The sequence below is a fragment of the Peromyscus maniculatus genome, chromosome 3 (genome assembly GCF_049852395.1).
Source record: "Peromyscus maniculatus bairdii isolate BWxNUB_F1_BW_parent chromosome 3, HU_Pman_BW_mat_3.1, whole genome shotgun sequence".
NCBI classification, from domain to species: Eukaryota; Metazoa; Chordata; class Mammalia; order Rodentia; family Cricetidae; genus Peromyscus; species Peromyscus maniculatus.
In genome coordinates, this window is record NC_134854.1 from 104,480,551 (window position 1) to 104,501,860 (window position 21,310).

General features: G+C 48.6%; 1 protein-coding gene across 2 annotated transcripts in view; it reads right to left on the bottom strand.

Moving 5' to 3' along the window:
• The window catches only part of Hk2 (hexokinase 2), a 51,253-nt gene extending 39,430 nt beyond the window's left edge, over window positions 1-11,823 (bottom strand). Inside the window, exons 1-2 of one of the 2 annotated variants that reach the window (XM_042273506.2) lie at window positions 11,615-11,823; window positions 11,317-11,498 (exon numbers count right to left, since the gene is read on the bottom strand). In XM_042273506.2, the coding sequence (XP_042129440.2) occupies window positions 11,317-11,379 (63 nt within the window). In that variant the 5' untranslated portion in view covers window positions 11,380-11,498; window positions 11,615-11,823. Of the gene's footprint in view, window positions 1-11,316 lie in introns of both variants that reach the window. The other variant, XM_042273505.2, reaches the window with a different exon arrangement.
• Between the last annotated feature and the right edge of the window lie 9,487 nt (window positions 11,824-21,310).

Sequence of the window (21,310 nt, forward strand, 5' to 3'; positions counted from 1 at the left end):
GGCACAGTAGGGAACAACCCCCCCAAGGAGTCCATTCACAGGAACCCAAAAGCAGGTAGGTCTATGTTGATACAAGTCATGGCAGTTACAGGTTCAGGGATGCATGCCTGTAATTCCCTCAGTAATAGGTGGAGGCCTGAGGATCAGGAGAGTTCAAAGCCATCCCTGGCTTAGGCAAGCCTGGGCTACAGTGAGAAGCTTGCCTAAAAAAAAAAAATGGTTTAAAGTCATGACAATGATAGCCCTTCAGGGTGAGAAATGGGGAACTGATGCCCAAAGATGAGGGTGTCCCTGGTGATACAGGATGGGTGGTGGTGTTATCTGGTAGGTATTTAGTTTCTTATGTGTATCCTAGTTCAATTTAGAAAGTTAGGAAGCCTGGACCTGATGGCACAGGGCAGTAATTAATTTTGATCCCTGTAGTGCAAAAATAATTTAAAATACACCAGGCCTGTAAGATAGCTTAGTGGGTAAAGGAGCTTGTGCCAAGCCTAATGACCAGGGTATGATCCCAGGAACTTATAAGGCACAAGTTGTCCTCTGACTTCCACACATCCACCACAGCACACAAACACACACACACACACAACAGATAAATAACTAAAATTTCAAATATGTACTTGCTATATACATTGTTATATCATCGATACTATTTTATATGGCCTGCATCTATAATCCCAGCACTGGAAAGGCTTAGGGAGAGTTTAAGTACCAGGCTAGCCTGGGCTACATAGAAAGACCCTATATAAGGAAGTAGGAAAAAGAAAAGGCAGACATCAAGAACTTGACCTTAGCCTACCTACTACGCACAGTCAAAGCACCTAGGAGATCAGAGAGATCAAAAGAGCATCTGAAAGGACACCCTACTTTAAACCTAGCCACACATTGCCTTCCAATGACCATATGCTGACACAGGCTTGCAGCACAATTTCAAAAGTATATATTTGTATTATTCCTTTGCCAATGTTTTACCACCAGCCTTTGACAAGGAAACCAAGGCTTGGAGAAGCTTCCCCAGACCACAAGCCTAATCCCTGGCAAGGGCCCATAACATCAGGTGGTCGGTTCACTGGGCACCCCAACCTGGGGCACAGGTGTGTCCAGCCTGGGAAAGCTGGCAAATGCTATCCGTGCCCTCATTAATTATAATGCGCTCAGACTCCTCCCGGCAAGGCCAAGCTGAGCAGAGAGCAGCAAATTTATGCTGCAAAGCTGTCAAGGGAAGACCAGGTGCCCCCTAAAGGAGGAAAGGGAGATGAGCCAGGGAAGAAGAAGACACAGGGGGTAAGCTGCGACCCTCTGCTTTCTGGACCCAATTGATGGAAAATAACAGATCTGCTGAGTGCTTTCTTCAAATGGGAGAGGAGGCTCTTTGCTGGGGCGGCCCTGCCATCTTGGGGAGACTCCAGCTCTGACGCAAGGCATGTTCATAAGCCCGAGGCAGTGTGGTGAACGTGGAAGAGTAGGAAACATGGAGGCCACTCCTCCGAGATCCTGCTGCACCGTGGTGAATCACCAGCCTTCCTGTTCGGCCAGTTCTCACTCTCAGCCACATGGAATGAGACACCCCAGGAGGCAGCTCTTGCCAGCGGCCAGGAGATGGGCACTGGGGATACCCAGTCTGGGCCTTCCAGCTCCCAGTTTAGTTCTTCCATCCCGGAGGGAGGCGGCAGCACAAGGAACAGGTCCCAGGTATATGTGACACTGGCTTGATCCATTTGCCCATGAACTGACTGAGCACCAAATTGAGTGTGCCGGGGCTGGGCACAGAAGACACCAGGGTAAAGGAGACAGCACTCTGCCAGCAAGAGGCTCAGTCCACAGCAAGAGGCGGATATGCCAAGAAATACTTACAAACCGAAGGTGAGGACAGACAACAGCAGTTTCCCTTGCTATTACAAAATACAGGCTTATACCCACTTTCTGTTCTTAGTTTGCATTGCTTATGTTTTTGAGAGGCTAGCCCAGGTAACCCCAGTGCCATGGTCACCAAGTGCTAGAATTTCAGGTGGGTGAACCACATTTAGCTTCTCTTTTCTTTTTTTTAAAGAATTTGATTTTGTTTTTGGCTGAGCGGTGGTGGTCAAGTCCAAGAGAGTCTGTTAAAGGGTATCAAGGATTTATTAAGATATAAAATGGAAGCCGTGCGGGTGGTGGCACACGCCTCAGCACTCGGGAGGCAGAGGCAGGCATATCTCTGTGAATCTGAAGCCAGCCTGGTCTACCAGAGCAAGATCCAGGACAGGCACCAAAACTACACAGAGAAACTCTGTCTCAAAAAAACAAAAACTCACGGATACAGAACAAAGCAAACAGCCGCCGCTGTCCTCCATTCTGGCCAGGGATGAATGGAACCAGCCATCTGGTCTCCAACCACCTCAAGAGAGACCTAGCATGTACCCAAAGAAAACCACACCTTTATCAGGCAAGATACCCCAAGGTCATTGAGGGAGTGAATTCCCACAACAGTGGTACTCACCTTTAATCCCAGCACTTGGGAGGCAGAGAAAGGCAGATCTGAGTTTGAGGTCAGCCTGGTCTACAAAGTGAGTTCCAGGATAGCCAGGACTGTTACACAGAGAAACCCTGTCTCAAAAAACAAAACAAACAAAATTTTAAATCAGTGTATATTCAATAGTTTTAAAAAAATGATAGGCTAGAGGGAAATCTTAAGAGGCCTCAACTCTAGAACTACAGAAACTAAGGGATGCTTCAAGTGGGAGATACCATCTTCCCTGGGAAGAGCACACCAAATGGTTATCCAGTACCAAGTGGTCAGCCCTGAAAACACACACACACACACACACACACACACACACACACACACACACACACACACATATACATTTATACACACTATATATACACATACATATACAAATATATGCAACAAGGAAAAAGCCATGAATTTGAAAGAAAGCAAGGGGAGATACAAAAGGGGTTGGAAGGGGGAAATGATATACTATATTATAATCTAAAAATATATACATAAAAGAAATGATAGAGATGTCTCCATACAGAAACAAGTCCTTCGTTTATATTCACCCCCATCTCCCCTCTTGCCCACCCCACTTCCTGCTGGTCCCCTTCCTGTTCATGAATACTTATGAACTTTATACTTATATTTTTTTGTTGTTGTTTTATTTTAGTTTGGTGTGGTTTTGAGACAGGGTTCGTCTGTGTATCCTTGGCTGTCTGTAGACCAGGCTGGCCTTGAACTCAGAGATCTGCCTGCCTCTGCCTCCCGAGTGCTGAGATTAAAGGCACGCACCACCACCACCCAGCTTCATTTTTTTCTTTTAATCTAGATTCTGCTTATGAGAGAATGTGACATTTATCTTTCTGAGTTTGATGTATTTCAAGTCACATGATCTCCAGTTCCTTTCATTTTCCTGCAGACATATTTCATTTCTTTTAGTTGCAGAATAAGATTTCATGTGTATATACCACATTTTCTTTAGCCATTCATCTGTTGATGGACATCTAGGATGACAATAAATTGGCTATTATGAGTAGTTGTTGCAATAAACATGAATGTGCAGACATCTCAGTTGCAGGCTGACTAGACATCTTCTGTCCCTTCCATTCTCACTCGACCCAGAAGACCACAAGCACCAACTAAGTCTTGGGCATATTTGTGATGCCATCAGTACTCAAGATGAGTTGGCACTTGGCTATGGTTACCAACACAGGGCTATGACAACAGGAATACAGAGAGCTAGCTACTCCAGACCGGCAGGTGCTCATGCCTGACCCTGCTCTTCAGGCCACTACTCTCACTATGGGATGCTGGCACCTTTTCCTCCATGCTCATCTGCCTGTCCTGCCTATTGTGCTCCATTCCCTAGGTCCCTTAGCCTTCTCTAGGCAGACCCAGGCCAGGGGACCACAACCTGCCTTGCAGCCTCCTGACCCACAGTAGCATCTACTCGTTCTTTCTATAGCCACTGTCCACCTGCTGAATCAAATCTCTCTGGGTCTGTCTCTATGCTCCCTAGTACAGAACTCCCACCCAACCCAAGACCAGGCCCATCACAGGCAAGACACCCTAACATCATATGCCCAAGGCCACCTCGGCTGACACCTGTGGAAATGGCAAGACTACCCACGGTGCCTACTTTTACTTTCAAAGTTGGCCCAGTTGGGGCATTAAGTTATAAAGTCCCACAGACAGCCCACAAAGTAAATCAGACTTTGTTCTAAAGGAACCCACACCCAAGGATGACATTTAAGGAAACTAGATAGTGATCCGGAAACTAATTCCAGATTGGGGCTTCTGGGAGAGCTTGGACCCGTCTTCTAGTACACCACAGCTGGTTTCTTTACCGTAAAAGGGCTTGGATGACATCATTCCTAAGGTCCCTTTCCAACTGACACCTGACTCATAACCCAATAAAACAGTCTACCATCTCCAGTTGTCCCGGGCTGTTCTGTGCGGAGGGTTAAGTGCATGGGCTCTGAAGTGAGGCTACCTGCCTGGGTTTGAATTCTGCCTTGCCCTTGGGCAGAGCACTGACCTGGAGTCCTTACCTAAGTGACCTAACAGTACCCTCCTCTGCCACACAGCTAGAGGGTGTTCTGAGATACCAGCTCCTACTAAGTACAAGAGAGGTTTACCTTTAAGATCTCTATATGAAAGCCAGCACAGATGGCTCACACATACAGCATCCCAGGTATCCAGAGGAAGGATGGGGCAGGAGGATTGCTGCGAGTTTGATGCCAGCCTGAATTACATAGCTGCATTTCAGGCCAACCTGGGCTACGGTGTGAGACCTTGTCTCAATTTTTCAGGGGGAAAGAAGAGATGCATCCAGAAGGCTTCATGAAAAGCACTAAGACAGGAAAAACATGAGTAGATAGGAAGAGCTCCTCAACTGGGGGAACTAGGCAGCCTCAAATGCCCTCGCTGAACCCCAGATGTTTTATCTGTCTTCATACCTTCCTTTATCAGGCATTAGAGAGGCCAAGAGGAAGGGTCCAGTACAATCGGACACCCAGGCAAGGACTATGAGGGAAGGTTGTTGGATGAATTGGTACCCTTACTCCTAGGTCTTCTGGGATAGGTTCTGAGGGAAAGCTTCACAAAATCCCTCCAGAGAAGGAATGTCCAAAGATCTACAGACAGAAGCACTAAACGTTTATGATCACCCATAAAATGAGATTCTCTACTCTCCCGACCAAGACTCCCAAGTCCTAATTAAAGAAGACAAAACTTATTCAAGATATCCAAGGGGTAGAGTGAGGTGGGTCACATCCACTCTAAGGTCTGAAAACTCCTTGTCATGAGTTTGGGACTAACCTGGGCTATTATATATATATAGGAGTTTCAGTCCAGCCCGGACTACAGTATGAGATCCTGATGTCCTTCCGCTGCCACATCACAAAGAAAGCAGGGGACAGGATATGGTTCAGTGACTGGGAACTTGCCCAGGATCCTAAGTTTAATCCTCCTCAAAACATAATAAAAAGACTGTAAGGGGGAAGACTCTGGGTTCCCTACAGAGACTATTACACTCTGAAGAACTTGGGACTCCCCAGGGTCAGTAAGAGGAAAAACACTCAACAGCAGCCCAGGGTCTGAATGTGGAGGGAAAAATGCCCTGCTGTGGCTCAAGAAGATCCCATCTAGTGAACCAAAAGAATGGGGGCGTGGCTGTCACCTTTGGTCCCTAAGGGTCGAAGCGCCATGAATCCAGGGCAGCCACACCTCCCATGGCCAGGTGCTATGACTTCAATACAAGTCACCTCCAAGGTTTTCCCCAGTGGGAAGCCAGAGTCTGGAGCAGAAGATAGGACACCTAAGCCAGTTCCCAGAGGTGCAGGCTCACCACCTGCCCAGAGCACCCCCTGCCCTTTCGCTCCTGGGGAAAGAAGTTACTGGAAGTCAATTACTGCAAGGCGGACACAGGGTTCCCCCAAAGAGAAGATGCTTCAACCTGGGGTGTGCCAACAGACAACCAAGACCTCTGAGTAGGGTGCCACTTCCGCCAGGGAAGCAGAAAGAATGCAAGTTAGCAAGTTTCCTAACTGGCCCAAACTACCAATGCTTGTTTCATGGGTACCTGGGATTCAGTCCCACAAGCCGACTCCATCTTGTAACCAAGAGCGGCTGCCTCTGTCCTGTGCAGAAGTCACCAACCTTTTTCTCCATCTCAAATGTCTACCTGGTGTGGCAGGCTGACAGGAAACTCCCACAGGGCCAGCAGATTTTTTTGTTTGTTTGTTTGTTTGTTTGTTTGAGACAGGGTTTCTCTGTGTAGCTTTGTGCCTTTCCTAGAACTCGCTTTGGAGACCAGGCTGGCCTGGTCATAGAGATCTGCCTGCCTCTGCCTCTCAAGTGCTGGGATTAAAGGCATGCGCCACCACCGCCCGGCAGGCCAGCAGATTCTTAAGGAGGAGGGCACGAATCTTCACCCAGTGCATTCCTAGGAGGGCGCAGCCCACAGCTTTCCAGTTGGTCCTGCCCTGTGAGCCTGCCCTTCAGTGAGGGGTGGGGGCTTCTGCTGAAGGCCGTGGTCTCACAACTTCCTCAAGTTCCCATGTGACAAACTGTTGAAAGCTGGGGGCTAACAGGGCATGCATGGTGGCTCATGCCGGCAATCTCAGCACTTGGGAGGCTGAGACAGGAAGGTCACTAAGATTTCTAGGTCAGCCTGGGCTACAGTGAGACTGTGAAAGAAGAGAGGAAGGGAGGGAGGGAGGGAGGGAGGGAGGGAGGAAGGGAGGGAGGAAGCTGGGTATGATGGTGCACACCTTTAACTCTAGCGCCCGGGAGGCAGAGATAGGTGAATTTTTATGAGTTCCAGACCAGCCTGGTGTACATAGCAGTTTTAGGCAAGATAAATATACAGTAAGACCTTGTCTCAATAATAAAAAATAAAGGGGGGGGGGGGGCTGTAGCTCAGTCTGCAGAGTGCTTTCCTATGAAGCCCTGAGTTTGATTCCAACACCACATAAAAGAAACACAGTGGCACATGGGTAGAGGCAGGAGGATCAGAATTAAGGTCATCCTCTGTGTAGAGAGTTGGAGGCCAGCCTCAAAAAGGAAAAAGTAAATAAAACTAAGTGATAGAATGGGGTAGCCCCTCATCCAGACAATTTTCTAGCCCCAAATGTCGAAGGCACCACAGCTGGGAAGTGTCTAACACAGCACCACCTCCAAACCAACCACGCAAGCCCTGCTCGAGACCTGTACTGCGGGGACCTACACAGCCAATCAAATCTGGGTTGACTTGTCATGCCCCATTCCCCATGCTTTGAAATGGCAGTGACCACTACAGAGTGTCCAAAAACAAAACAAACTTATTGACTTCAAAACTCCAGGATAAAGGGACAGACCCTCTTATCAGGAGGTGGTCTTCAGAAGCTCTGGGGTGCTTGGCTTCAGTATTTTGTTTGGGGTATTAGATCTTACTCTAGTGACCACCTTTTTAGACTCTGTGGTCTGTGTTGCTCACTCTGCTTCTCCTCGGAAAACAGCTGAATTGGTTGTCAACTCCTCAAGAAGCCAGGAAAGTTCAGTTCTGAAAATCTATGTGTTATCTGTTCATTCCTGCCCTTGGGAAGTAGGGGCAGGGAGCTCAGGAATTCCAAGTGTTCCTCCCTTACATGGATAGCCTGGGTTACATAAGACCCTTGCTTCCATGGGGGATGGAGGTAAAATCTTCCTACTTCCTCAGGTCCAGAGCTGAAGTCCACCTTTCCTCTAAGGGTTCACCCCTCACTCTGATTCTTCACCAGTTCCCTCCTTCATTCTCACTCACTCTAAGCACCCCATCCAGGATCAGAAACTGTGGTGACCAACTGGAACAGCCAGGATTCTCCCTGCCTGAGGAAGGATCCCAACTGAAACCCATCAGCCTCGCTGGAGGGCGTAACTAAACCAACGCCACCAACGCTCAGTGCAGCGATGTAGACGTGGAGCGGGCGGGAGACAGAAAGCATAGAAGAGGAGGCATGCAGATGGAGAGGTACACAGAGAAAAGCCAGACTTCATGATCAGGGCCCTGAAGAGCGAGCACAAGGGTGGAAAGACCTCGTGTGAGAGCCGACCTGACAGAGGACTGCTGGCTTACATCTTTGGGAAATGAAAAGTTGCAAGAAAAATGAAACTGGGCTTGGGGGAGAGGGGGCGGCGGCGGCTTGCGCACGCCTTTAATCCCAGCACTTGAGAGGCAGAGGCAGGCGGATCTCTGTGAGTTCGAGGCCAGCCTGGTCTACAGAGCGAGATCCAGGAAAGGCGCAAAGCTACACAGAGAAACCCTGTCTCAAAAACCAGGAAAAAAAAAAAGGAAAGAAAAATGAAACTGGGATATGGGGTAGCCGATAGTTACAGAAGGTTCCTGAAATACGCCAGTCTAGCGTCTAGACTAGAATTTGGGAAACTTACGGTGTCTGGAAGGGACCCACAGACCAAATGCCAGGGTTGTAGCTGACAGCAGACGGTAAAAGGAATCCAGGGCTCCTAGGGAAGATCCTGTAGGCACCCACGCCATTGCTCAAACCGAGCCGGGAGGCTGCTACATGTCTGCCCCGCTGGTTATATGTAAGTGCTCCCAGCACCACAAGTGAACACACATGTTCCCAGAGCGGGCAGGTGTGTGCTCAAAAGCAAGATGTCCTTACCAAAAAAGAGCAAAAATCATCCTGATGTTCTTCCAAAAGAAAACTCAAGTGATCCTGAACGTGATCTTGACCTCAGTTCCTTTTCCACACAATAAGGAACACTCAAACTAATCATGCCTATCTCTGGAAGTTATTTGAATATTCATGAGCTAACCTGTGCCAGGAGCTTGGAACAGAGCGCTGTTCACAGCGGATGTTCTGCGTTGAATTCCAGGTTCAATTAGCAACAGTGAGCGGAGACACTGCGCCTTGTCACGAGGACACTAAGAGGGTCTAGCTGTAGCCACTGAGTCCCTTCACCTCCCAAACCCTGAGGCTAGAATGAGATCTTCTCAGAGGGGTTCCAGAAAAGTCTAAATCAAAAAAGCCAGGCTTGGTGGCTTTTATCCAGAGGCAGAGGTAGGTGAATCTCTCTAAGAGGCTAATCTGGTCTACAGGTGAGTGCCAGACCTGCCGGAAGAAAGTCTATTCAAGGCCCCAGAGTGGTGGTGGTACTCGCCTTTAATCCCAACATTTGGAAGGCAGAGGCAGACAGATCTCTGTGAGTTCAAAGTCAGTTTGGGCTACACAGTATAGCCAGGACTCTGTAGAGACCCTGTCTCAAGCCCAAAAGACTAAAAATCTAAATCAAGCACTTCTCATAGACTCCAAAATTAAACAAACTGGAGTTTCATCTTTCCTAATTCTTCCTCAGCTCAGAGACACTTCCAAGATACTTCGTGTCTCTTCCCCAAACTGCAGGGGGATCAAACAGCTTTGCACACCTAAGCCAGATCAGAGTCTAAACTGGGAGGCTAAATCCCGTGGACACCTGGTATAAGTTACAGGCCTGAATTGATTCTGCCTCTATTGGTAACTTAGAGAAAATACATCCAAATGTCCTGGGGTTAAGCGCATAAAGAAAAGCCTAAAGGAACAAAATTTTCATACTGTGGTGCCCAGCTAAGGCACCATAACGCGGGACAGCAGTCACCTGCAGCTTGTGCTCCCAAGAGGCTCAGGGTCTTGTGGTGAGTAAACCACAGGACAGGAGTTAGAACTCACTTCCAGACACCCTAGTCAATTATTTCCACAGATGACTCTAGGGCAGGCCCCTCAGGGTGTCTCTTGTACTGCCACAGTCCCATCTCCAAGATAAAGTTCGTATTTAGAATTCGGATGTCCAGGAGGGAAATTCATTCCCCCTAGGATTAAGGAGGCTCCCTTCACTTTGTTTTAGGAATTGCCGAGAGATTGTGGTATCATGAACTGAAAAGACCACCGGAAGCAGCAAAATCGTGCCCAACTCCAAGACAAGTTTCTAAATAACCCGAATTAAAGCGCAGAGATTAGCGAACCAACCCACAGATAAAACCTCAACTAAAGCAGGTGCCTCTCTCCAGTCTGAGGTTCATCTGCCAGGGCCCTGGAAACATCAAGAGCAATCTATCATCCTCTCCTACGCACTCAGGACCAAGAGAATGGGGGTGGGAGGTGCGTCCTAGGATGTGGCCAAGGCATTTCCCTAAAATCTGTTCCCACGAGACACTGAAATTTCAAGTGTGTAACTGAGCAACGGCTCACAGCTCTAACACAACCCTCTGGACAGCACACACACACACACACACACACACACACACACACACACCCTATACTAGACCCTTCCCTCCCTCGAATCTTGGACTGAGGCCCGGGACAGGAACCAATCCCGTAATCCTGGGCATTTTAGAAACTCAATTCTCCCGGGAGTTAGAGCACTCGGAGCCTGGCTCTGGTCCACCCCCACCTCCCTACCCCGAGGCTGAGGGAGTGAGGCTCCAGGCAGGGCCCGAGGCTTTCTTATGTAAATGACCCGCCGCCGGACAGAGAGATCGGGTTCGCTCGGACTGCAGAGTGAGGTGGGCACAGGAGGGTCTGAGTGATGAAAGGTTCGCTTTCAGAGGGAAAAAAAAAAAAAAAAACCAACAACAAAAGAACTCAGGAAATCCTGGGGTGGGAAGGTGAATCCACTCCGTTTAAGTTTTAGTAGCAAACCAGAAAGTGCTATCCAAAATCCGCCCCCAACTCAGAGGCCGGACGCGGGAACGAGAGGCGGGGCGGTCCCCAGGAAGATCTGCTGTGAGGGGGCGCCCCTTTCGAGCCTCAGTTCCGGGCAGTTCAGTTCCGGGGAGGGGGCGCAGCGGGCCAGCCTTTGCGCCTTTTCCCGCTCCTTCCTGGGTGGCTTCTTTTATTTTTTTTTCTCCCAATCCACCTCCAAGGGGCGCCACGAGGAACCGATGGCCTCTCCAACGCGTCCTTAAGTGCCTGAGGGCCGGGCCCCGGCTGCCACACACTGCCACAGCGCCTCCTCCCCTACACTGGATTCTTCCCCACGTGCTCTTGCCGGAACTCAGGCTGCAGAAGGGGGCTCCTCCCACGTGGGCGCAGCAGTCTCTGACTACGTGCGGGGCAACCCGCCCCTCAAGAAACTAGGGGATCTAAGTGTGAGGAGGGCGCGCGCGGGTCGCGGGGAGGTGGGTATTGCGCGCCCCGGCCCCAAGGGTGCCTAGCAGACGTGGCTTCTCGTGCCCAGGACTTTCCCAGCTACCCAGACTGGTTCCACGTCCCCAGCCCCGAAGGAGGAGGAAGCAGATCCCCTACGCGCTCCAGATTCCCGGAGAGCACGCAACTTGGTCCAAAGCGAGCCAGCCTCCCCGGCCCGTGTTGACTTACCTTCTGCACTTGGTTTTGGTTAAGCTCGGTGAATAAACAGGCGATCATATGCGAGGCGATCATCCTGCTGCGACGAGACGGGACCCGGGTAGAGAAACCGAGGCTCGAGCGCTAGCCAAGGAGCGCAATGCTGTACGACCGCTTTGTACCCAGGCCCGGGTGTCCAGCTGGGATCGAGGACTCTAGAGTCACACAAAGAAGGTTAACCACGATGGCTCACCAGCTGGGGGCCTCGAGTCTCCAGAAACAGATATCCTTTTTTAAGTCACAACTACTAGAAAGTGCCTAAGTCTCACACCTGGAGATGGGTATAGTTGCCCAGAGTCCAGTCACTAACTTCAGCCACAGGGTCACTAAGGCTCAACTTGGTAAGAATGACAGTGCTGCTCCACTCCGACGATCGCGCTTCTCAGGGTCACTGGCGTGATGCTCCCGCCCTTGGATCTCCCAAGCTGGGTAACGCCGCGTAGCCTATGCGGTCCTGGGACTCCTGCTCTGGAGTTGGGTGCAACAATGTGGCTTATTGAGGGGCTGCCGGCTCTTTGGGCCGCCCCGGACAGTGACGTGCACGCGCTCATTGGCTGCGGGAAGAGGGTGTGTGAGCTCTCCGGCGGCCCGCCCGCGATCCACAGCCAATCAGCGCCCAAAGCCCGCGGGCGCGGCCGCTCAGACACCGGAGCAGGCTGTCGGAGAGGCGCGCCCGAGGCTAGGGGCGGAGCCCTGCGCCAGGGATGGGACGTGTGTTCCGTGGCAAGGGCCTGGGACTCCAGGGCGCATGAGCCACCGCCGCGTCAGGCTCGGCTTCGGGTGGGGGGCGCGTGATCGCGGACCCAAGAGATGTTGGGCGACTGGAAAGACAAGTGATTAACACCAACACACGCCCTGGGCGGACAGGGACACAGTCTGGTATATGCGGATCATGTGAGGGGCTGCCACTGCCCTGTCACAAGTCTGAAGCATCTTGATTCTCATCTTGACTGTGGCTCACTCAGCGGATCCCTGCGTCCCTGAAGCGAAGTGAGCCAACCCTTACAAAAGTCAGCCCCTCTTAACCGGCATACCAAGAGCAGAAGGGTTTTTCCTAACCCCGTTTACAGCTTAGGGAACCAGGCGTCGTGCTGTTAATGAGATTTGCCCAAGGTCACGCCGCTAACAAGTGGTAGATGAAGAAGACAGAAACACGTCCCACTCTGAAACGGAATTCTCTTCCCTAGACCTTCTAGAAACCAGGAAAGTAAAAGGCTGGAGGAAACCTCGTCAGTAGCTGCGACAGAAAGGTGGGAGGAGAAAGTGTGTAACTGCTTGATCCTAGACTCGAGTGTTGTGGAATGGTTTATAGACGCTGAGAAAAGCCCAAGCCTCCACCTCAGCTCATGCCTGACACCAGACTCCAAGTTTACCCAAATGAGTGGCAGCCAGCAATATTAAAATAGCACCTCAGATGACATGAGTTTGGCGCTGCTGGAGAACGACAAGCCTGGAGTTGGAAAGAGCACACGGAGGAACGGGAAACTCTGCTGCCCGGTCCAGCTACCCTTGCTCCACGCTCACTCTCTCCACCTCGAGGGGCGTGGGCCACTGCTGGGGACTAAACCTGAGGCTTTACACATGCTGGAAGAGCACTCTGCCAACTCAAGTAGACCCCAGCCCTTTTCCTCTGCTGAGCTGCCTACCACGTTCTGGGGGGGGGGGGTGTCATTGATCTCCTTCCTCTACGGGAGATCCCTCCCAGCACTGTCATGAGCAGTGACGCCATGGACACACAGGTAACTCACAACCCAAACAATCCACAAGCAAGGACTTTCCCCGGGGCTTCTGGCTTTCTTAGCCAGCTGTCACTTGTCACCCCTGCTGAGGTGACTAGTATCTCACACTCAACATGTATAAGACTACACTTAACTTTTCTTCCCAGTTTTCTTCCCTTTACCAGCTGTCTCTGAAAAATGGCATCATCATCCATGACTCCTTCCTGCCACTCACTCTCACATTTATTCACACCATCCGTGAGCAAAAGGTCTCACTTATCAAAGAGGCCAGACCCTCGCAGCCAAGCTACCCGTGACTCCACCAGGGCCCCTTTTATATCCCTTAGCTTCCATTTTTAACTACCTCTGGCTTACCCACTATGACCTCTCCTTGACTCAGGAGCTAAAGAGACTTGTTTTAAAATACAAACCAATGCTGGGTGTGGTGGCATACACCTGTAGTCCCAGCACCGGGGAGGTAGAGGCAGAAGAGTTAGGAATTCACAGCCAAATTGGATTATTTGAGATCCTGTACAGATAGGTAGGTAGATGATAGATAGATAGATAGATAGATAGATAGATAGATAGATAGATAGATAGATAGATAGATGATAGATAGATAGATAGACAGATAGACAGATAAGATTAGATTGAGATATATATCGGACTTTTTTCTGGCTTAAAACCATTCGTGGGTTTCAGTCTTCAAATAAAATTCAATTGGGTGGCGGCGGCACATACCTTTATTCCCAGCACTTGGGAGGCAGAGCTAGGAAGATCTCTGTGAGTTCGAGGCCAGCCTGGTCTACAGAGCAAGATCCAGGACAAGCACCAAAACTACACAGAGAAACCCTGTCTCCAAAAACAATACAAAACAAAAAGAAAATTCAAACTCCTAAGAATGACTATTACAAACAATTTTTACAGCCAGGTATGGTGGCTCACACTTTTAATCCAGCACTGGGGAGGCAGCAGCAGGCAGATTTCTGAGCTCAAGGTCAGCCTGGTCTACAAAGCAAATTTCAGGACAGCCAAGGCTACACAGAGAAGCCCTGTCTCGAATACAAAACATAAATTTTCCTCCTTCTTCAGCCCCTACACCCAAGTGCTGAGATAAAAGATATGTGCCACCACACCCAGCTTATTCTCTAAGTGTTAAATTCATTCTGCCCTCCCTGGCCCGAACAAGAGCCTGTGTCTCTAATGTCCCCTTACATTTACAGTGCCTAGAATGGAGAAGGCTCTGTCACATGGTAAGCACACCATGGGTATTGCTGTGTAAATTAGCAGATAATTTATAGTGATGACTGTTATGTCATATACAACTATAAGACATGGAAGACAGCCAGGCAGTGGTGGCTCATGCCTTTAATCCCAGCATTCAGGAGGCAGAGCCAGGCAGATCTTTGTGAGTTCGAGGCCAGCCTGGTCTACAGAGCAAGATCCAGGAAAAGGTGCAAAGCTACACACAGAAACCCTGTCTTGAAAAACCAAAAAAAAAAAAAAAAAAGACACGAAAGACACTTTCTTTCTCTATATTAGTTCTCAGATCCTTCCCACCGATCGGCCCGTCACAATTCACCAGTATCTTTCCCCCGACGCAACAGCCCCATAATCCAGCTTCCCTCTTTAGACACAGATAAACCGGAGGTGTCTAACACAGACTTGGATACCCAAGAGAGAGATACTTAAAGCAGACGCGGTCCATCAGATTTGGTTTTGTAGGACAATAGCTGCCTTCCACGTGAACGGGAGGCAGGGATCAGAGAGAAGCCAGAGCGAGAAGAGACAGGAACTCTCAGATAAGATAAAGGCCGGGCCAAGACCAGGGTGAGGCGGGGAGTCTGATAAACACAGCTTTAGGTGTTCAGAAGTCTGAGGCAGAATTGATGGCATAAGTTAAAGTTAGACAGCCAAGAGAAGAAAAAAATATCCACTTCCTAGAAACACTCAGGGGCCGGTAAGATGGTTCAGTGGATAAATGTGCTTATTGCCACACCTTGACTACCTGAGTTTGATCCCTAGGATCCATATGGTAAAAGGAGAACATCAAAACTGCCCTCTGACCTTCACAGGCATGCCGTGGGCATGTATGCACCGACACACATACACACAAAAAATAAATTAAATAATGTAATAAAAATAATTTCATTTGTAGATCTTTCCATTTCTAATTTATAAATACATTTGGGGTTATAAATTATAAATGTACTGCCTCCTGTCAACATTGTATACTTCTATTTGATGAATTCTGTGTCAAATATTATATGGAAATGTTTCCAAGTATTTTCTGTATTAACTGTGAATGAATAGAACAAAATAAATTGCCTGTGATGGAAAAATAAATAAATTAATTAAAAAAAAAAGTTTTAGAGACACTTAAAAACCAATCGTTAGCTCAATATATGAAATCCATTTTTTCCTCCAAAAGCTAAGATCAAAATCATTGGGGTCAGATCAACTATGAACTCCTCTCTCTATGGTCTAATTCTGTTTCTTTATTTATTTTGAGACAGGGTCTCATGTAGCCCAAGATGGCCTCTAACTAAATATGCAGCCAAGAATGATCTTGAACTTCCCATACTCCTGCCTCCAACCCCCAGTGCTGAGGTTCCAGGCATTGACCAACACAACTAGTTTATTCAGTTCTGGAGATCAGAGTCAAACTCAAGGATTCATGTGGGCTAGGCAAGAATTCTATCAAGTGACCTGTATCTCACACACATGCTCGCCACACACACACACACACACACACACACACACACACACACACGCACGCACACGCACACGCACACGCACACGCACACTGCAGTACTCTCTCCATTCTCTTTTCTGGTCCCATTTTATGAGGACTAAATCATGTTCACAGGTGCTTTATGTGAACTCTTACAGAGTTCCCAACAACTCTGGGAGGCTGGCTGTCTGAAGTTGTATGCATGAAGTTGTGAACCTGGAAAGACATTTGAAGTGGTTAAAATAGTGGATGTAGTGTTTATATGCCTATCACTCCAGCACCTAGAGAGGTGGAGACAGGAACCTGAGTTCAAAGTCATCCTCTGCTACTTACAGAGTTTGAGGTCTGCCTGTGATATGAGACCTTGCCTCAAAAAACTAAAATGAACAGAAAGAAAGAGAGGAGGACACAATAGTTAAAATATAAAAATGAACGCCATACCCATCTTATGATAGAGTTGCAAACAAAAGCCATTTAGATAGTTTAGTCAGAAAAAGAGTTTATCAAAGAGTACAAAGTCCCTTATTGTATCTTCAAGAAGGCCAGAGACTCCTGCTTGGAGACTAGCCAGCTGAGAGCCTGGGTTATGTCATTTAGCTCTGCCAGTGGAAATGCCACTGCTGTGGCCCTGGTCTTAGCATCTCTGCCCATAATCTTGGTGATGCACATGGAATTCAACAGCTAGGACATGCCACGGCCACCCTTGACAGCTGGATGATCGCCTCTTGGCATCTCTGATAAGCTTTCAGGACAGCACCCCCTTTTGGTATTTACATCCAAGCTGACCTCTTTCAGCTGGTTATCAGAGTATGAGTCACATGCCCATACCTTAGCTGCAAGGGAAGCTGGAAAAGCAGGCCAGGTAGTCAGGAGCCACAGTGTAGAGATATCTTAAAACGTATGGCATATATTCAAAGGGCTGTAGGAGTCCCCATACTGACAAATATCCCCTACACCTGAGTCACTGACTGCACTGCACTGTGACGTTTGAAGTGCCCTTAGGACAAACTGGCTTCCTAAAATCCAAGATCTATCAAAGGAATTGACAAATAGGACATCTGTGCTCAATGACAGTTAAATTAGGGAGACCACAGTCAGCAGGCAAATTGTCATCAGGGAACCTGACTATAAATGAGTTGCCCTCTCCACACAAGCTGCCACACAGCACCTGTCCACAGACACACACAGTGTCATGGCAGACATGGGAAATGCCTGAGTTCAAGGGTTAATGTCTGACTGTCCTCTCATCCTGATAGGCACAGGGTCTGAAAAAAGAATTTGCCGGGGAAGGTTAGCATGGGACAGGGTGTGGTCCTGAGCCATTCTGGGCTCCAATTTCCTCTGCTGCAAAGTGAAGATCTTGTGGTGTGTGTGTGTGTGTGTGTGTGTGTGTGTGTGTGTGTATAAGTTAGAGGACAACTTGCAAGAAGGAGTTATCTTCCCCCATGTGGGTGCTGGGGCTCAAACATAGGTGGTCAAGCTTGTTAGGCAAGTGCATCTACCCACTAAATCATCTCATCAGCCCTTAATTTGTTTTGTAAAGAAAGAGTGATGAAGCCCTGTTTGAAACAGACTTTTAAAAAAATGCCATAAAAGAAAAGACCCATAGAAGAATCCCTGTTACACCTAATTGAAAAGCAACCTATACAGAAATACAAACTGGAGAGGCTGAAGAGATGGTTAAGCAGTTACGAATATGTACTACTCCTCTTGCTGAAGACCTGAGTTCAGCTTCCAGCACCCCCGCCAGATGGCTCACAAATGCCTGTTAACACCACTTCCAAAGGAGCAAACACCCTCTTGGCCTCCTTGGGCACTCCACTCACATGGGCACGCGCATGCACACACACACACACACACACACACACACACACACACACACACACACACACACACAATTAAAACGAATCTTTATGCCAGGTGGTAGTGTCACACCTTTAATCCCAGCACTTGGAAGGCAGAGGCGGGCGGATCTCTGTGAGTCCAAGGCCAGCCTGGTCTACAGAATGAGTTCCAGGACAGCCAGGACTATTTCACAGAAAAATCCTGTCTCGAAAAACTAAAAAATTTAAAATAAAATGAATATTTTTAAAAAATTCACATTAAATAAAGAGTCTCGTTTTCAATACAAAGAGTTTCTTTAAGTCATTAAGGATTACCCAGCCCTCCAGGAAAGGACATAGAGACTTCACAGGAGAACAGCAAATGAGCAATTTGACATCTGAGGAGAAGACTGACATGACCCACAATATTGAAAAAGCAAGGTTAGGGGCTGGAGAGATAGCTCAGGGTTAAGAGCACTTATTGCTCTTGCAGAGAATCTGGCTTCTGTTCCCCAAAATGACACAATGTCTCATAATCTAGTTCCAGAGGACCTAATGCCTCTTTTGATCTCCAAGGGATCCTGCATATATGTGGTACATGTGCATACACTCAGGCACCCACAAACACACAAAATAAATATTTTACAAAAGAAAGTGCAAAATCAGAGCCAGGTATGATGGCTCCCACCTATCATCCTAGCTTTTAGGAGGCTGGGGCAAGAAGATGGTCATGAGTTCAAAGCCAGTCTGGGCTAGAATGAGATTCTGTCTCCAGAAAAAAGGAGGAGGAGAAGGGAGGCGCGCGCACACACACACACACACACACACACACACACAGAGGGGGGGAGGGAAGGAAGGGAGGAAGGAAGGGAAGGAGGGATCAGCCAGTGGGATTCCTTGGTCACCGTATGAAAAATGCAAGGCATTCTCTAAGCATTTGTATGAAATGATCTGCGACATGTCAAGTCAGAAAGCAAGCCGGGAACAATGTGCATAGAAAGGTATTGTTGGTAAGCTGGGGATAATGGTACATGCCTGCTGCCTGAGCACTCGGGAGGCTGGCCATGAATCCAAGGGAAGCCTGGGCTACATAGGACAGCTAGGGGAACTTAGAAAGAGGAGGGGAAGGATTCTCCCGACTGCATCTCCCGCGTGCTGAGGTTACAGGAGCGTGCCACGGCCGGCTTGTATGCTCTTTACCAGGTGCAAGTATATCTGCTCACCCAAACTGAGCTGGGGAAAGAACTTCCTGGTGTGAAGGCCCACAATCAAGTAGAAAGGATCTGAGTCGAGAGTAATGGCATAAGTTTAATATGTTTTCTGCATTTAAAAAAAGTGCTCGGCGGTGGTGGCGCATGCCTTTAATCCCAGCTCTTGGGAGGCAGAGGCAGGCGGATCTCTGTGAGTTCGAGGTCAGCCTGGTCTACAAAGCAAGTTCCAGGACAGCTAGGACTGTTACCCAGAGAAACCCTGTCTCAAAAAACAAACAACAAACAAACAAACAAACAAAAAACTACCCCCAAACACCCCAGTCCAGTTTCATCAGAATCTGTGGGACAGGACTCCAGGGGATTCCCAACTGCCTGCCAAAGAGGAGAACCGTGGATCCAACGAGACTCCGGGTGTGTGGACCCCTGTGACTGGCAGTTCAGGCCAATTTGCTGGTCTTAGCACCTACATGCAACTCCTGGACTTGGGGTTCACGCAGTTGGTTGAGTGCTTGCCTAGCAAGAGTCAAGCCCCGACTTGGATCCCCAGCACTGTGTAAACTTGGTTTACACAGTACACCTGTAATCCAAGCACTCAGGAGATAAAGTTCAAGGTCATCACTCAAGGTCATCTCTGGATACACAAAAAGTTCAAGGCTAGCCTGAAATACATGACACCCTGTCTCAAAAAAAAAAAAAAACAATAACATTAAATAATTAGCTACATAAATAAGTAAATTTGACTCTGATGGCCCCCTCAGCGCCAGTTTGACTCCTTTGCCATGCTGACCCCAAAAGCACAGCTGGTCCTTGCTTCCACGGCTGCCCCATTCCTACCCTCTGACAGCGGGAGCTCAAGAGACTTAGGAAGTTGCAAAAACCCCACGTAGCCTCCTCGCTCACCTCCTGTCACTTCAGTGATGGGAAAGGTGCTGCCTATAATTAGGAAGGCGCTTGTCCCAGCAGGCATGAGCTGGGCCCTGTTCTTGGCAGCTCCTGCAGACCAATGGTGTCTCTCTGTGTGCCACACTCTCCCGGTGACTTCACTCGGGATGGTTTCAGATACAAGTAACAAAATACCCTTCCTCCAACAATAAGGAGATTTGTTGTTTGAATTCAAAGGCTCCCCAGTGGTGGGCCGGGCGCCAGGCCCCTGCGTCAGGGCTGGGCCTGACTTCTCTGAGAATCTCTCGGCTCTGCTTGACCCCTGAGTCGGCTTCATCTTAAAAGGTGTGCTAAGACGAGTGCACTGCATCTGGGTTCTGCCCACACGTGAGATTCAGGGGTAAAGAAAAGAAAAATCTCTCACTTTAGGGGTAGGGGAGTACGCACTTGCTTCCTAGGTCTGTGTGTCCACGGAGGCCAGAGTTCAGCTTTCTCGGGTGTGTCTCCACCCTCCCTCAACTTTCTTTTTTTAGACAGGGTCTCATTATGTAAGCTTGGCTGTCCTAGAACACCAGGCTGGCCTGGAACTCACAGAAATCCACCTGCCTCTGCCTCCTGAAAGCTAAAGGCACAGTCCAACATGCTCAGCAGGGGGCCTTGTTTGTTTGGTTTTGTTGTTTTGTTGACAGTGTCGCTCACTGTCAGACCCCTGGAACTGGAGTGAAGGATGGCTGTGAGCCACCGTGGCGGCACTGGAAACCAAATCCAGGCCCTCTGCAAGAGCAGTCAGTGCTCTTAGCTGCTGAATCATCTCTCTGGCCCCACCCGGTCTTGTTTGGTTTGGTTTGGTTGTTTGTTTTTGAAGCAGGGTGCCCACATAAAGCCCAGACTCTCCTCAAACTTTCTTTTTTTTATCTCCCATCTGCTGGGATAAGACAACAGGGTCCTGGGTCTTGTTCTTCTGACCTCAAAAGGAAAAGGTATTTCCTGAAACCCCTCAGTATCTTTCTTTCTTCTTAATCTCATTGGCTGTGAGATTGCACACCCATTCTTAAACAAGTTCTCTAGACTGAGGAATGGGATTCCCACGATTGCTTCACCTAAGCTGGGATGGAGTTGTCTCCCAAGAGACATTTGACAGTATCTTGAGACACTTGGGGGTTTAACTACTAGAAACTACTTGGGATGTTATTGGCAGGGATACTATACTACTCTACAGCCTGAAACACAGACACCAGGCCCCATAACAAGGAACTATCCAGCTCATGTTCTAGTTTGTTTTTCTGTTGCTGTGATAAACTATACTGACCCAACGCAACTTGGTGGGGTGTTATTTCCTCTTACAGGTTACAGTCCATCTCAAGGGAAGCCAAAGGAGGAAGCCGGAAACAGGAGCCTGGAGGCAGGAACCTGGAAGAAAACTGCTTATCAGCTTGCTTCTAGGCTTATGTGGAAGCTCCATTTCTTACACAACCCAAGACCACCAGTCTAGGGAACGTACCACCTATAGTGGGCTTGATCCTTCTACGTCAATTATCAATCAAGAAAATGCCTCACAGACAGACATATCCACAGGCCGGTCTGCTGGAAGCATTTCTT